The sequence below is a fragment of the Sinohyriopsis cumingii genome, chromosome 12 (genome assembly GCF_028554795.1).
Source record: "Sinohyriopsis cumingii isolate HCF-2022 chromosome 12, ASM2855479v2, whole genome shotgun sequence".
Lineage (NCBI taxonomy): Eukaryota > Metazoa > Mollusca > Bivalvia > Unionida > Unionidae > Sinohyriopsis > Sinohyriopsis cumingii.
The window spans coordinates 95,856,190-95,874,850 of NC_142972.1; the positions used below are offsets into that span (position 1 = coordinate 95,856,190).

Below are 18,661 nucleotides of genomic sequence, written 5' to 3' on the forward strand. Positions count from 1 at the left end.
GACCTTGTAATAATGAAGGACTTTACGTTTTTACATGACCTTGTAATAATGAAGGACTTTACGTTTTTACATGACCTTGTAATAATGAAGGACTTTACGTTTTTACATGACCTTGTAATAATGAAGGACTTTACGTTTCTATCAGGTAAATATGATCGAGATACTAAGACGAAATAATTATATCAACAGCTGGATGTTATGAGATTCGCTCCTAAATAATACAAAAATTGATTTTTTAAAAATCACATTAAATGCTAAAAAAAATGCTCAATGTGCAAATATTTCTTCTCCTAATTATGCTTGACAAGATTTCATATATGCTGTTACTTATTAATGCTGCAAATGCTCCTCTTCTGAATTTTTGCTTGTTTGTCGTAATTATGTTTCGTTCCATTGAACTATTCAGGGTGTCCATTTCCCTACACTTACACCTGATGTTTAGACTGTGATATACAGGTCTGAAATATAGTGCTGTTGAATGGTTCATATCAATTTTGTGTGTCTCTCACAATTCACAATATACAAAAGTGGCATATAGTGTTATCTATGTTAATCTATAACATTTGATGATGTTCTATCCCTCTGACAAAGAAATCTAATTTCTGCTCGGTAATCCTTGTATATTGAAGTTGACGCGACCAAATAGCCTTAACTGGGCAACAGAGAAAGCAAACACCAACAAGTTGTTGGAAAATTCAACAAATAGTTTATTTTTTCCTGTAATAATTAGTGAAATTTTAAAACGAACTTACAATAGTGTGAATTAAGTCCCAAAATGTCCAAACATATAGAGTATTCCAAATGAGTCTGAATGGCTTTCCGCATGAAGTCCAATCTTGAATGTACTGATGTGACAATAGCCTCGAATGTGATAATGTGTCAACAGCCCTGATGTATCTCAATGATGTAACCCGGAATGTCTTTAAATGAACTCACGGTAATCCCCAAATATTGATTTCCTAAAGCCAAGAAGCGCTTTGTAATTCCAATGAATCATTGAAATAAATAAATCTTCTAAAACAATAAATTGAACAAAGCTAAAAGACTGATTCAACTTAAGATGGTAAAGATAAGAATAATTAATTATGTTTATCAGTATCTTTATATATAAAAACCAAGATACTAACAGAACGAGGATAAGGGTCAAAAGTTCATTTCCAGAACATTCTAAATTGTAATCAAGGTCAAAAGGTCACGTAAACATGTTTACCCAAACTGTAGTGCAATTACTGATCATGGAGCTATGAGATACTGTTTGCAAAACGACCCGTACAATCTACAACCATGAACACAAAATTAAGTACACAACATACAATTACATAACAAAAAAATTATTTTAAATTAGGAAGATTTTGATTAGTTATATTTTAAGATTTTCTGACATAATTTGTTATAGATAGTTCTGACTCTTGAATAGGACCTTTCCAGTTTACCTGTGCTGCCTGTGCATATATCTAGTTGACGATAAAAGTTTTCTATAACTTAAAGTAAATTAGTCTGAAGAGAAGATTGATTTATTCTGTATTTGGGTTATTATATGATTGTATTTCCATTCTGTTTCTCTAACATATGTTGAATTCGATAAATTATGCTATTTGCACCCATGTATGTCTTGCACCCAAATGGTAACACCATATACACAACTTTTTCTAGCAGATTAGGGTCTACTCTTTTCGCCCTACGTAAAATTCCTAGTATAAATTAGTTTGATCAACTAATAAATATGGTATAATTCAAACTGAACTAATAAAAAATATGCCTGCATAAAACATTTCATTACAGGAGTGAGCAAACATGGTACTAGCAACCTGGAGGCCCAAGTTAGGGATGCATGCATATTTGTGAGTCATTATCTGGATACAGTGACTGCACCCTATGAGGAGGAACATTACCATATTTACAGGGAGAGACCCATCTTCACTTTGTGGAGCAATTCAACTATTCCATGGCTTTCTTCGATGGAGATGAAGACACGGTAAGAATAAGAATATGTCAATCGTGTAATAACATTGCTTTTCATGTTTATTTCAATGGGCTTTTTACATCGGTGGCAAAGCTGGATGAAAATAAAGTTGGTATCCGGCTTGGCTTATTTGGTGTTTTGGAACAGGAGCACTCGCATAAATAGAATCAGATGGTGTTATGTATATTCAATTTATTTTGTGTGTTCGACTTTATTCATGATCAAGCATAGAGTTATGGTGCAAACCTCCTTGTCTGTTTTTCTTTTAAGTTATAAATTGCTCACTGACATTTTGGACTGAATTATTATTTTGAGATTACTGTGAATTCATTTAATGACATTCTGTACTTTGGATTGTTGGCACTTCATCCCATTCAAGACTATTGGTATATCAACACATTTTATAATGCAATCCATTTCCATGCTTCGCATACTTCTGCGACTAAATTTATGTTGTTGTTGTTATAGGGTTTAAAGCCATTTTCAGCACAAGATAGGCTATACATGGCGGCCAGTATTAATGGTAGAGGAAGAACCCGGGAAAACCCCCGGAAAGAACCACCGACCCACGAGAAGCTACCGGCAGGCTTTCTCACATATCCACATTGGGAGAGGCCGAGACTCGAACCCACGCAGACAGTGGTGAGATGGCAGTGATCCGCGTCTTTAACTTCTAGAGATTATCTTTGACATTACGCAATGTTTTTCTTCTGATAAATAAAATATTATATAATTAATAATTTTCTAACTTTGTATGTCAAGTTGTTCATTAATTCTAAGAGGTAGTTGTCATATATCTTTGAAATCGTACAGTATCATATTTTGAAATTACTATTAGTAATATATATATATATATATATATATATATATATATATATATATATATATATATATATATATATACATTCTTTTTGATCAAAATAGTTTTATGTCACAATGCTGATATGTCTCTAAGCAAACCATATAGGTTCATTATTCAATGAATCGAATAGGGGCAAATTAGTCGAATCAATAGAATTTGACCCTCTCTTTATTGTACTCACATCTCATATACTGATCATAATGACCAAAGTTATATTTACAATACTGTTTATGAAATGTACATACAAACTACAAAACCAGTTAGTACAGCATTAATCACAAACATTGCGTCAAAATGGACTTCAGATTAGAAATCTTAATTTGATAGTCTATACAACTTTCCTGCTCAAAAGAATTGCAGTTAGAAATATGGTTCATACTAAATTTTACAAACTATTAACATTTTATATTATCTTCAAGTTTTATTGGAAAGCTCAAAATAATACCGATGTAAGCGTGACTTATTAAAGTCAATATGCTAGGTATTACATATGATCATTTAAAGCGTCACTTATTAAACCGCTCCGGTGGCCTAGTGGTTAGAGCATCCGCCTCGGATGCGAGAGGTCGTGGGTTTGATCCCCGGCCGAGTCATACCAAATACTTATAAAAATTGTACTAACAGCTGCCTCGCCTGGCGCTGAGCATTAAGAGGTTATTGTTAGGAATGGTCGGCCCGGTGTCAGGATAATGTGACTGGGTGGGACATCATGCCACATATCTGCGGCATGATGCCCCAGTGCTAGACATCACTATAAACTGCCACACTGCAGACATCGTAGCGATATAACTGAACAATTGTTAAAGCTACAATTAAAACTCCGAATCACACACACACACACACATTAAAGCCAATATACTAGGTATGATTATTTAAAGCAGTTTTACAAGTTGTTTTTTTTCTTCTAAATAAAACGCCAAGGTTCATTGCCTCATACATATCTGAAAAAGGCACCTTAAAACATATGCAACATACTGTTTGTTATTAACTTGATTGTAATATTTATGTTCATCCATCTATTGATAATGTTATTGTTGCTAGCCAGATGCCCTTTGTCTTCAATGGCAACGTCATTATGCAGTAAATCTATTCTTTCATACATTAGCAGCAATATTATTTGTTTTGTTTACTCTTAGTAATTAGTATTTGATCAGTTCCACCCAATCAGGCTGAAATGATGTACACTGCAGTGCAGTATAGTCCAAGGGTCTTCCAACTATGTATGTCCTATTTCCTAGTACTTCTTATGGTGCTCATGGAAAAGTATGCGTAAAACTGAATACATAATAGATCTGTGGTTCTATTACTAATTTCAAATGAATTGTGATATGCCCGATATGCAAAAGATTCTTATCCATTATAGATGAAGATCTAAGCTTTTTCACTTGGGCGCAAGGTATATGCTATATCCGATATTAAGCCCATGCCCGATGATAAGCCATTTCTTGATGATTGCACATGAGTGATGATAAACCCATGCATTATATTAAGGCTGATGAAAGAATTATACTTGATGATTAGCCCATGCTTGGTGTTAAGCCCATTCTTGATGATTAGCCAATCAGTGATGATAAGCCCATGCTTTATAATAAGCCTGATGCTAAGACTATACTTGGTGTTAAGCCCATGTTTGAAAATAAGCCTGGTGATAAAACTATACTTGATTATAAGCTCATGCTTTATAACTGGTGTATGATTGACGATAAGGCAATAGTTAATGGTATGTACATGCTTGATGCCAAGTCAATGTTTGATAGCAAGCCTTTTTTTAATGATAAGCCCATGATCGAAGGAAAGTCCATGCTTGATGATGCGCCCATGCTTGATGATAAGGCCATTCTTGGTGATTATCCCATTAGTGATGATAATCCCATGCTTTATAATAAACCTGATCATAAGAGTATACTTGATGTTAAGCCCATGATTTATAAAGGTCACCCAAAGGAAACATGCTGTTGCTCATTTCACATGGTGCTATCAATGTGCTGTCTTATGTGTTGTGTATATTTAATTTGTATTGTTTATTGTTTCTTTAATGATTATATCTTATGTACGTTGTACCTGCTCTTGCCCAAGATCAAGCTAATGGTGTACTTAACAAGTCACATTTAATTTGTAAACAGCACAGTACATATTTATCTGTCATTACAGATTAGATATTCAGATCATTATAAATGGAGGCAAACATTTCTTTTTAAATATCTGAGCTTAAGACATCAGTTTGCCACTTGGAAATTACTAAACTTGTTCACAAGTTTCAATGTTTAATAAAGGATACTGATCTACGTCAAGACTCTAATGATGTGTCTTATCATTTTATATAAAGTTGTTTGCTTAATAATTACTTACTCTTACCCTAACATATGAAGCAGAATCAACCTTATTGATGTGTTCATTTTCTCAATATGGATGGATTGATTTATTCAAATCATTATTCGCTGGATATACAAAGTGCTCAATAATATTCTTGATTGAAACTTTAATTTGGAATTATAGTGAATTTAGGCAGGAATATTGCGGGTTATATAAATGAGATGCACATCATCACACTCCTGGCACATTAACATGTTCGAGACTACAGGTTCATCAACACATACAGTACGGGAATTTATTCGGAATACCAAAAGAATTCAATAAACTACATGCATACATACATACATACATACATACATACATGTACTGAAACGAGGTATGTATCATCTACATATCTAAACAGAACGTCTTTGATTTATTGTGCCTCATGTCAATGTATTATCACATTTATATATCGAGATAAACCACTGAGACATATTTTCTTCTAAATAATAAATGAATCTGAGTGTGAGTGTTCTCTCTCTGTCTCTCTCTCTCTGTTTGGTGTGCGTATGCAGTTCCAGCGTTGAATGAAATGTTATCTCAGATGCTTGATAACAAATCTATCTAGTGTCTATTTGGGATTAATGGGATACATTAAAGTTTCATCCATGTAGTATCTCTGTGAGAGACAGAGACAGACAGACCAACAGAGACATACATAAAGGATGGAACGATGGGGCGTAGACAAGCTTAATACGACTTACCAAGGTATCAATTAACATAAATGCTAAGTTTGGTGAAATATTTATACTTTATATCATACTTGAATACGCCTGTCACACTCTATCATAAAAGCAAAGTTAGATTGTCCATTTTACAAAGGCAGAACCAAAAACTCAAGTGCATTTAAGAGATACTCTGCTGGAACTTGACATGGGTAAGAGATTAAACCCGGTCACAACTTTTGGAACTTCTTTTATATGTGTCAAAGGATTTTAGAAGGAAAAAAAAAAACTATTTTCTAGATTTATATGAAGATAATCTCACATATCTCCAAGAGACATGACTTTATTCAAACGTGGCAAAACTATAACAGTGAACCAAACCACATCCAGTTTTGTTTTTGTTTTTTCTTAATACAATGGTTGCACACATAAATGTCCGCATCGTGGTCTTGGGCAAGTTGTGACATTATTATGCCTTGAGGTTATTGCCCCTCTGTAACGGCCTTGACCCCGAGAGCATCAATATAAACACCAAACGGAAGTTGTCGAGCGTAATTTGCGTTTCGCTCCTCTCAAAATGTGTGACATTAAAGAAGGTTTACTCTCCTCTGCTGGAATTCCAGGTAAGTGAGTCTTTGGGTAAATATCCCATAAATATGAGCCTAGGTCTGATAGTCTATAAATAACACATGGCATAGATAAGAACAGAACCGAATATATTTTTTTTATAATTTGACGTATGCAAAAGTGCACATATTCACTGTAATAAATGGTTAATATCCAATACACTGTTGCCTAAATGAATGAATATATTGATACATAGTTTTTGGAGAGGGAGAGAGAGAGAGAGAGAAAAAAAGTACTAACCAGCGAGAGAAGATAATCTAAGATGGAATGCATTATGCATATATTTACTTCTGTATTTTACAGTCGTCATTTTGAGTAATTGATGCATGGTTTCTACCAATAATAGGGACCAATGTCTGATTTTGTAAATGAGAGGTACAAAGGACAGATTCAGATAAAATGATATTATCTCGTTATTTACACATTTGATTTCACCCCGTTAATTTCCTACATTTCTACCAGTCTCAATATTTAATGAATGTGATAACACCCTTAATTTACTTAAATCCTTTGGTATTAGTGCATTTTCTAAGATAAGAAGAGGTTTTGAACATATATTTGATATCTTTATACATGCATGAAGTTTTCGAAGCAACTGCTGAACTCCAATTAGAATGAAATATGCCATTAAGTTTTTTGATCAAGCAACGATCTAAAAGGAAGGTATCTGAACTGAACTAGGGTAGTACTAGACCGCGCCAAAAAAGAAATGTAAGAGACAAACCGGAGTGAGCTAAATGTACTCAGGGGATCGGTTGTTTTCTTTTGTTTTGTGACTTTTTGGGTCTTTTTGTCTGTAACATCAAATAAATTCTGGCGCAAAGAGCTGTCCCTACAAAGTCATGGATTAGAAACAATGCGTCTGAAAGTTAGCAGATATACAGCTGTAAATTTTTTTTTTTTAAACTTAGCATCGGAACGGTATATTCTAAATAGGTGACTAGGTGTAAAGTTCAAGATACCGCAGAGTTGTTTCCTGTAGAAAAGTGTTATTTACAAGTGCAGCATTATTAGCCTTGGTTTTTAATACGTAATATGAAGGAACCGTTATTGTCTTTTAACTTTTGCTTCCCTTTTGTCCTTACACGAATATGTGTTTCAGCATATAAGGATTCTTCCACTGAACATTAATCTCGCCCATTTGTATATCGTCAGCAGCAGTATAGTAGTATGGCCGGGGATTATGTTTGCAGTATCGAAAAAGAATGGTACCATGACGATGCTAAGCACTGGCATAATTGTTATTGTTATATTGTTGCTTTGGGTTTAACGCTGTTATTCAGCGCATGATAGGCTATACGTGGCGGCCAGTACAACTGGTGTAGGAGGAATCCGGGAAATCCCCTGCAAGAACCATGGACGCACGGGAAACTACTGGCAAGGTTTCTCACATAAACACATTGGCCAAGCCCGAGACTGAAATACACTCGGAAAGAGGTGTCATGCCGTTTATGGGTAATGGCGAGTGCTTTCAAGTTTAAACCACTCCGCCACCTGGGGCCTAAAACACTGGTGTCTCGTGTAGAAATATACATTATAACTTCTGTCCTGAAGTTACATGAAGTTAATGTATCTGTTTGTACAAGTATCCAGTATTTGTTATGAGAGATACTGTAAAAGCACATTGACCAGAGGTGAAGAGCTGGGCAGGTGCCCCCTCCAATTATGAGGTCAAAACAATGAGGTTCCTTTGAGCCCTCACACGAGTTTCCGTCACACGTTTACATCGCCTGCTTTACGTCCTGCTAACAAGCGATACTCTAAACGATATTTCTGGCCCAGTCTCTGTAACCAGAAACAGCTATCCCGAGAGCCTTGTGGTTTGATAATCCCGTACAAAGCAAAATCGACAACAAGAAAACAATAGGTCATACCGGTTGGAACAGACGAACAAGTTAGATATTAAATATGTCACACACTACTTAAAACTCAAACCGTCATGCGCTTGCCATATTTATGTATTTCTTTTCGTACTCAAGATATTTCTTTAGGTATTCCAAACTGTGAGTTGTTACCGGTGTATACAAAGCTGGTTATTACATGTGTATAACACTCTTTATTACAGGTGTCGCGGAATTGTGGATGCCTAATATTTCTGTATTGTCTGATTTAATGTGCTCTGATTTTGTTTTCGCGTACAGCGTTACCTGAGAGTGGTTTATTTGTCTTCATTATTTCCAAAAACTGAGTTCTATTCGTCCCGTGCTGCACGAGCAAGGTGCTTGCCACGAGTAATGTCACTGTTCATGGACTGCACCGTAGTCAGTTTACTTATTGACCTTATTCACGCATCACCCGCAAAACTTTCAAACTATGTTTAAGAACGCATGCATCGGTTGCACTGTTAAGTTATTTTTCAATCTAGATTTCGTCGAACAAAGGGGCGTGGTCATGGTATGTACATGATGATCGGATCTGTTACTTAGTCGTCGTAGTAAAAAAATATGGAAATGTTTTGGGGAAAGAAAGGATACGTTTATTTTTTAGAGACGGTCAGAACAATTAAAACTGATTCTTGCCAAGCGAAAGTTTTTACATCATTGAAACAGTAATTAGGATAACCAAATTTGGCACCAGTTGATGTAAAATGTGTTCAAATATAAAAGCAAAAAATAAGTGTAACACAATTAAAATAAAAAGTACAATGTGATTTAGAAATAAGAACTGTTCAAGTGTGAAGCCTTAACCACAGGTCGTTTGAAAGGACAAATAAGAATTGATAGTACATCGACATCAGAAAAGAACACGAAATCTAAAATTATGCAAAGGTAATAAACAATTGCATACCCATTCATGAGGATGCATACAAGTTTTTATATACTGATAATTAAGACAAGGAAACATTTATTTTTTCTTCATTTGCTTGCTACTGTAAGACTTTAATAGTTATCAAATAATCTCGGGGAGTTAACCAGCATAATTCTATTTTATAGTTTCTATTAATATATGTGTATTTCCTGTTTCCTGCCGACTAACTAGATTTCTTGGCGGGGAGGAGGGGAAAGAGACTCGAAAATCGCTTTTTGAGGTTCCGCGCTGGTGGGTCGTGGCTAATGAGCTTGACCGAAAAAGTGATGTAACATTGAGAAAAAGTTATCTACTTGTAAGAGACTGTAAAAATGACTGAATTCACATTTGAGTAAAACGAAAATGTTTTCATTGAAACATCTAATAACTTTAAAATATAAAATAATTTGTAGACATGGCATTGGCACACGTCATCACAACACGCATGTATGCATAAATAAATAATACCACATGCAGACTGAAGGACTCCACGGTATTAATTCAGTTCCCATGGTAAATCTATGCAAGCACCGTGATATTAAAAATTCATTAACTCAAAACTTTTTGAGCGCTCATGATCAAATCTATATTTATTGGTATAGATGAAACCTGTATGTCAGCTTCTGTGTTGAAAAAAGGATACGAGCCGAGGCATAGTCTTGACCTGCACATGTTGAAACATGTGCTTTCAATTCCGCACCAAAAGAGTCGGGAGCTAATTTTAGTAATGAGTGTTCCAAACTTAAGACTGTTAAAGGACTGAAATTCGATCAGTAAAATGTCTATTTTTTTCTTCTCACTTACAGCTTAGATAAGCCTTCAAAAATTACATTATTAACCAATCCTGGTCAGCCAAACCCATATATACTCTATTTTATGTTCATCCATTTCCAGGCTGGTTCCCATTATTCCATACCATTAGTACCGTGTGTCCTTAAGCACCCTTGATTTTCTTGACAGCCATAGGAATAGTAGTTCAGTACATAAGTAAGCAATTTGCATAGCTCTGCTTGTCAAAGATTACACTGGTGGATTTCAGGCAACATTTAAATATTTAAGTTTTATTTAAGAAAATCAGAAAAATGTTATAATAAAGCTGTGTAATACGAATCATATTTATTAATATCACCATTTATCGCTCTTCAATTTAATACTGAAATATATTACCAGCCTTGTCATATTATGTAATTAATGAGTAAAAGGCCAAGGTGACCATCTATATGTACATGTATTATTACAGAAAAAGAGTTAAATGACACAATTTAACTAAAATCCACCCCACCCCCCAGAAGACGCAATTTAACTATTGTAAGGTAGTGATAAGTCCATTAAAATGCAAAATATGAACTTTCAAAACATTCGTTGAAAGAAATTTGTGGGATGAAAAGTCATGAGGTCGTCACCATTAATCATGGTGTAAGAGACCTAAGTGATCATATACTGTATGAAGCATTGTTTTTCAAAACACAACTAGCAAATATATTGCTTACTGTAATTACTCTATAAATGGTAAATTCTATACATTTTATATACGTATTGCTTATAAACCAAACTGCAAAACACTCCACCTAACATAGTCAAATCTACACAGTTCCCCTCCCCCATCCTTCTCGGCAACAGTTGATATATCTGAATATGTATTTAATATCCAACTGAAAGTCACGCTGTGGTTTACAAAAGGTGTTAATAATGCTTGTTATCCACAAAAAGAGCCATATGTTTGCATTTATACTAAAGTAAACTGCACTTGCATATGTGGTGCCACTGTATTACTGTCTGTGTCTATACGACTCACGGTACTAATTCAGTCCCCATTTTAAACCTATACAAACACCGTGATATTAAAAATTAAATAACTTAAAACTTTTGATTGCTCATGTTCAAGCCTATATTTATCAGTATAGATGAAACCTGGATGTCAGCTTCTGTGCTGAGGACAGGATATGAGCCGGGGCATTTTGTGGACCTGGATGTGTTTGAAACCTGTGCTTTCAATTCCGCACGAAAGAGTCGGGTGCTAATTTAAGTAACGAGTGTTCCTAACCCAGGACTATTAAATGACTGAACTTCCATCAATGAAATAATGTCTTCATTTTTGTCACTTACAGCTGGGATAAGCTCTCAAAAGATTCATGTTACTAAAACATAACTTACTTTATTAACCAATCCTGGTCGACCGCTCCAGTGGCCTAGTGGTTAGAGCATCCGCCTCTGGTGCGGTAGGTCGTGGGTTCGACCCTTGGCCGAGTCATACCAAAGACTTACACAAATGGTACTAACAGATCCCTCGTTTGGCGCTCAGCATTAAGAGGTTAGTGTTAGGACTGGTCGACCTGGTGTCAGGATGATGTGACTGGGTGGAACATCATGCTACATGTCTGCGGCATGATGCCCCAGTGCTAGACATCAATATAGTCACACGGAAGACATCGTAGCGATATGAATGACAAATTGTTAAGATACCTTAAAAATACAGATCACACACACACACACACACACACACACCAATCCTGGTCATCCAAGCCAATATATACTCTATTTTATGTTCACTCATTTCAGGCTGGTTCACATTTTTCCATATCATTAGTACCATGTGTCCTTGATTTTAGTGACAGTCCTAAGAATAGTAGTTCATTACATAAGAAATGTGCATAGTTCTGCTTGTCAAAGATCACATTAGTGAATTATACATTATATTGTAAATGCATCTTCATCTAAAGACCAATGGTGCATTTCAGTCAACATTTAAATATTTGAGCTTTAAGAAATTCATCACCATTAAGCATGGGAGAAGAGACCTAAGTGATCATATCTGTAAGATTTTTTCAAAACACAACTAGGAAATATATTGCTTACTCTAATTACTCTATAAAGGGTACATGGTATAAATTGTATATATGTATTGTTTATATATAAACCAAACTGCAAAACACTCCACCAAATCTACACACTGTTCCCCCTCCCCTTCTTAGCAACAGTTGATATATCTGAATTTGTTTAATATCCCACTGACAGTTACTCTGTGGTTTACAGAAGATGTTAAGTTTGCTCGTTATGCAGAAATATCACCATATGATTGACTTTGTAGTAATGTTAACTGTATTTGCATATGTGGATTATTACTGTGGCAGTCTATAGGACTCACGGTACTAATTCAGTTCCGATAGTAAACCTATGCAAACACCATGATATTAAAAATTGAATAACTTAAACTTTTTGAGTGCTCATGATCAAACCATTATTTATCAGTATAGACTAAACCTGGATATCATACCAAAGACTTGTGAAAATGGTACTAGCAGCTGCCTCACTAGGTGCTCAACATTAAGAGGTTAGTGTTAGGACTGGCTGACTTGGTGTCAGAATAATGACTGGGCGGGGCATGATGCTACATTTGTGGCATGATACGCCAGTGCTAGACCACTAAAAAAAGCCACAGTGCAGACATCTTAGCGATATGACTGAAAAATTGTTAAAGCTACATTAAAAATTCAAATCACACACACACACACACAAACACCAGGCTGATCCTTGAAATTAAATATTTTCAGTAAGGGATTTGACGAGAGCGTAGCTGTGAATATTAAGCCTCGTTTCCCCTTTATTTCCTCATGCTCAAATATGTTGTTCACATGTTACCAAAATTACTTTTTCCTGCTATTAATTTACATTTTTCAAACCCACCGTGTTTTTGTTTTATTACTAAGTAATGAAATGCTTGGCGTGAAGTTTTGCGAGGTAGTAATATTTCTCCTGGGGTATTATGATTTGAGTAAGTATTCTCAAAGAAACATATCTCACTTATAAAAATTGATTCTTCCTTTTCCAGTCCCACTGAAAGAAATTGACGTGTCTGTGACAATTAATGGTTTTGTGGCAGATGTTCAGTCTACATCGTTGTATATTAATGCAGAAGACTCTCCAATAGAGGCCATTTTTACGTTTCCTTTGGACGACCAGAGTGCTGTGTACAAGTTTGAGGCTGACGTTGATGGTAGACATCTAATTGCTGAGTGCCATGATAAAGAAAAGGTAACCAAAAGAATTTAGTGTAAAAGGTATTCTAAGACCAATCTATCTTCTTTTCTTTGCTTTTATAAAATGTTAGGTTGTTTTATTCCTTTGTTTCTTATTTTATTTTTTATAAATTAATCATTTGGGATAACTACCGTTTCGATGTAAACTTTGACAATTAACAAATTTAATCTCTGATGTAATAAAAATCATATATTTTGTTTGGGAATTTTAAATTTATTTTATGGTTGAGTATTTTATTTTGCAGTTTCATTAATACACATTGTTGCTGTTGTTATTATTTATTATCTGTTGTACAATATTTGTAGGCTAAAGAAATTTATGATGACGCCGTGGCTTCTGGGCATACAGCCATGCTTCTTCAGGAGGATGAGAGTGCTGGAGATATTTTCAGATGTAAACTTGGAAATTTGCCTTCAAAGGCCGAGGCAAAGATTTGCACTGGTTTTGCAACAGAATTAGATCTGGAAGCCGATGGGAAAGTAAATTTCACTCTTCCAACAATTCTAAATCCACGCTACTCGCCAGGTAATGATAACAATATTCCGAACAAAAGGACATAATTGCTGGCATTGCATCTAGATCGAAATTTCTTATAAGTCTTAATAGATTGAAAGTTGCTAGAAATCAATAGACCTTTGGATTAATGCACTAAAGGCATTACATTTATAAGCGTTGCGACTAGATTTGCAAAGACAATGAGATAAAATCGACCAAATGCCATTATATTAATAATCGTTGTGACTGTAACTATGTTAGGAATATAAATAATTTACAAACTGTCATTAGATTTATATACGTTTTGACTCTAGATTTGCTGGGAGGATGAGAAAACAAATGTGTCAACTGCATTCAATTATAACCGTTTTGGCTCGAGATTTGCCTGGAGGCTGAGACAAAATGTAGAAACTGCCATTACACTTATGACCTTTCCGACTAGAATTTCGAGTAAGATAAGTCAAAATGTTAAAACTGCGACTACATTTACAAGTGCTGTGATTTTAAACTCGCTGAGAGCATAACGTTTTTAAACTTCCATTACATTTATAGCTTTGTAACTAAAATAAAATTGGAAGGAAGATCAGACACCAGACCTAATTCAGTGCGTAACCGACATGTAGAATTAAGTACGTCATTAATCTCTTCTTAGGAAGGTTTTCCCTGGAGAATGTCATTACTCTGTTCGTATGGGGAGGAGGTCTTAGAGCCAGATTTTTCATCCCGATTTTTCTCTGGAGGTTTTCCATGTATAATTAACTATGACACTAATACTTTTCTTGCTGCGAATTGTTTCGTGTAGAATTAGCTATGACACTACCCCTTTACTTGGAGGTTTTTCATGTAGAATTATCTATGACACTACTCCTTTACTTGGAGGTTTTTTCGTGTAGAATTATCTATGACACTACTCCTTTACTTGGAGGTTTTTCGTGTAGAATTGTCTATGACACTACTCCTTTACTTGGAGGTTTTTCGTGTAGAATTAGCTATGACACTACTCCTTTACTTGGAGGGTTTCGTGTAGAATTATCTATGACACTACTCCTTTACTTGGGAAGTATTTCGTGTAGAATTAACTATGACACTATTCTTTTGCTTGGGAGGTAACTCGTATAGATTTAAGTATGTCATTACTCTTTTCATATGGGGGATTCGTGTAGATTTAAGTTTTTCATGCCTATTTTCCTCGGGTTGATTTTTATGTAGAATTCGGGTGTTACTGCTTCTTTGCAAGGGATGATTTTCGTGTAGATTTAAGTAGTCATTACCATTTATGTAGGGAGGTCTAACAGTACATGTTCAAGTATCTACACCACCGTTAATAAATCAGAATAAGGAAAAGAATATTAACAACGATTATGCTTCTAAAGTCTTGTACAAAGTGTCGGTTAACTTTACGTGTTTCTTTACTCGTTTTCGCAGACAGTGTAAATGCATTGTACACAGTGTAAAGATTGTGTGTGTGTTTGTGTAAATTTGCGTCTCTTTACTATTTTTCACAAACCGAGTAAATGTATTGCACACTGTGTAAAGTGTGCGTGTGTGTAAATATACGTGTCTCTTGACTCTTCTCATACGAGGTGTCAAATCTTGTACAGTGTTAAGCGTGTACAAGTTTACACGTCTCTTTACTCTTTTCATAAAAGCAGTCAATGTTTTGTTCGATAAGAAAACTAAGACACGATTATATAGACACTTTACATGAGTACCTATGTAAACTTTTTTTTAAATTCGTTTTTCATGCAATAGCCCAATGTCTTTTACAAAGTATAAAGTGCTTACTGTGTAACTTGGTCTCATTCCTCATTTTCATAAAATGGGTCAATGGTTTGTATCAAGTTTATAGTATTTGTGTAACTTTACGTGTCTCTTTAATCTTTTTCATAACATAATTCATTTACGAACTGCACAGCATCTGTTATTATTGAAATATCTTCAATTTTAGATATAGGCTGCTTAACACTAGCAGAAAAAGCTAGATGTGCCACGGCTGATGCTATGCCTTACAAGCTAATCTTCCAGCTGACAGTAAGGGGTCCACAAAAGATCAAATGCATCTTGGGACCTAATGACAAACTAAACGTGGAATATTCAGAAGATCAAAGAGTTGCAAAGGTAAATGCTATCATACACGATTTGCGAGTAAAGGGAGAGAAACGTAACTACATGTCCGATGATTTATCATAAGTAATTACTTATATTTAAACCACGAAATAAATCGATTGATTAATTCTTGTGTTCAGATATTGGAATATGGTAGGATATAGCTTTATTTATGTCCTATTTGTTAATGTATTTTTACATATTGTCTGTAGTTCACCTCTAAAAAGCATATGTAATCAATAATACTACCCATTGTGTCGGCGTCGCTGTCTTCACACATCATGGCACATGTATTTCCTCAGTGGGTGTCAGACAATCTTTTTTCCTAGGTCCCAGGCAAACGTTGGAGAGATCGTCCACATCGGATGTGGAAGGTCGTGGATTCGAACTGAAACATTATTTCTACTTTAAGCATCCAAATCACACGTAACCAACACACCACAGGAGTGGCTACGTACAGGCGAGGTTTTTCTGCTAACACATTTAATGTCCTAAAGCCACATATTTCATTGCATTTACCCGTACAGGTCGTCCTTGAACCTCTCACAAATGCTATGGGGAATTAAATTCGTCTATTATGTTCCAGGTAACGCGGTAAAGTATAGCTCTTCAGTCTTTGTGATCAATAACAAGACACGGGAACAGAGTTAGAATATTGTTATACGTTTTGCTCTCCATTGCTGTCCAAGAGTTAAACATTCACCAAATTCTCATCGAATCCATTCAAAGCCACTGCATTGCAACAAGAAATAGACAATCTTCTTCGGTAAAGGTCTGTAGAACTTGTTCGAAACACTCTCTTGGGTTCTAATAAAGACTCTTCCCGATTCCAAAGGCAAGGACACTCTGCGCCCCGTCATCGGCCTCCGCGCCCACAATCGCTCCATTCATGCTCCTTGGTTCTCAATGGAAACACAACGGCGCATTCTAAGTACCATCGATGAGGGAAACTTTACGTAGACTTAAAAGAAGCTTACCTCCATGTCCCTATTCATTAGGCTTCCAGCAGTTCGCATACAATGACTAATTCAGGCTCTACCATTTTGTCTCAATATCAGCCCCTGGGTCGTTACCAGTCTCATGAATCAAGTCATGTCGTATGTCCGGATAATTTCTACGGCGGAAACGTCACGTTACCTGCAAGACGTGCAACAAAAACATCGGTGTGTTATATTTTACAACACAGCATGATAACCCTTGCGTTGCATCACTTACCAATCCCCAATGGACGACTTTTATACATCAATCTTTGGAAATGGTGGCGGTTGTAAAATTATTTCACTGGTGGCAGGAATGCCTCACTGGCAAGGGAGTCATGATTCTGTCGGACAACTCAACAGTAGTGACCAATATCAAAGTACTGGGAGAAACCAGGTCTCCAGACCTTTACGTCATGGTTTGGGACTTTTTAAACTCGTGTTATCAAAAACAAATCTACATGTTCGCCATATACCGGGACGCCTCACAGATCTAGCCTACTCGTTGTCAAGAAACAATCAACCGATTCATACGGAATGGTATCTTCATCCCTTGGTTTTCACCCAGGTCTGTAACTGATGGGACCGACCTTTGATGAACCTATTTGCGACAAGGTGTAATACCAAATTCCCAACTGTTGTCTCTCCCGTCCCGCATCCAGAATCTTGGGCAGTTGACGCCCCATCTTGGATTGGAACAACCTGAACACATACGCCTACTCTCTAACACTTGTTTCCGAGAGTGATACAGAAAACAAAGGAATAAGCCTATCGCCTCGTCCTCATCGCACCACTCCGATGCTAGAAGTCGTAGATCAACGACCTCATCATTCTTGCATCAGAAAATTTGCGGAATGTTCAGGTCTTCCACTCAAACAACCACGGCTGCAGTTGTTTCATCCCTGCCCGGTGCTCCTGAACCTGCACATCTGGATCATATAAAACAGTCCCTCAGACTTGTATAATTTTCGTAAGCAGTCTTGGAGAGAATCACTCAGGCGCGACAGCCCTCCACTCTAAATGTGTATGAAGGCAAATGGCACATTTTAGCCCAGTGCTGAGCAGCCGAACATAGTTTACCTCTCCAGGAGTCGATACCTGAAATAGCTATTTTCTTTCTCTGGCTTTAAGAATAAAGAAAATTAGCTCGAGTACGTTGAAAGGCTGCCACTCCACGATAGTTGACAACGTTCGTCATCATGGGCGCGAAGATATCGGACTAAACAAGGGTCTATCAAATCTACTCACAAACTTTGAGCATATACGGTCTGAAACGTTAACGCTCTTCCATTATTGGAACTTATCTTGGGTCCTAAGCTGGCTAAACAAGACCCCTTTTGAACCAATTGCACGGGCATCTCTGGTGTACCTTACCTACAAGACCGTTTCCTCATTGTCTTGTCGACGGCAGACAGACTTAATGAAATACGTGCCCTGTCCGCATACATCAATTTTCTGCAGTTTCGAAACGATTGGCCAGCCTGGCTCATGACGGCTTCCTCGTTCATCACCAAGAACCGTCTCCCTTCCACGGGTAACCAGACTTTTGTCCTGAAACCTCTGTCTGACCTGGACAAAACAATTGAAGGCCACTTTCAAGACCCAGTCAGATCTTTGAAGTGTACCTTAATCGTACAGAGCCGGTGTGTCAAGGGATATAGCGTCTATTTCTACCTCTCAAGTCAAGCCAATATGATATATCAGCTATGCTATCTCATCCTGGATCAAATGGGTTATTCGCTCAGCTTACAGGGAAATAACATCGGCTCAAATAAACTTATTACGC

At 36.3% G+C, this 18,661-nt stretch overlaps 1 protein-coding gene across 2 annotated transcripts in view; it reads left to right on the plus strand.

Annotated features, from left to right (window-relative positions):
• Positions 1 to 1,822: 1,822 nt before the first annotated feature.
• LOC149787029 (von Willebrand factor A domain-containing protein 5A-like) overlaps positions 1,823 to 18,661 on the plus strand; it is a 51,849-nt gene continuing 35,010 nt past the window's right edge. Inside the window, exons 1-4 of one of the 2 annotated variants that reach the window (XM_089977576.1) lie at positions 1,823 to 1,975; positions 13,089 to 13,291; positions 13,603 to 13,822; positions 15,741 to 15,910. In XM_089977576.1, the coding sequence (XP_089833702.1) occupies positions 13,648 to 13,822; positions 15,741 to 15,910 (345 nt within the window). In that variant the 5' untranslated portion in view covers positions 1,823 to 1,975; positions 13,089 to 13,291; positions 13,603 to 13,647. Of the gene's footprint in view, positions 1,976 to 6,360; positions 6,469 to 13,088; positions 13,292 to 13,602; positions 13,823 to 15,740; positions 15,911 to 18,661 lie in introns of those variants that run through there. The other variant, XM_089977575.1, reaches the window with a different exon arrangement.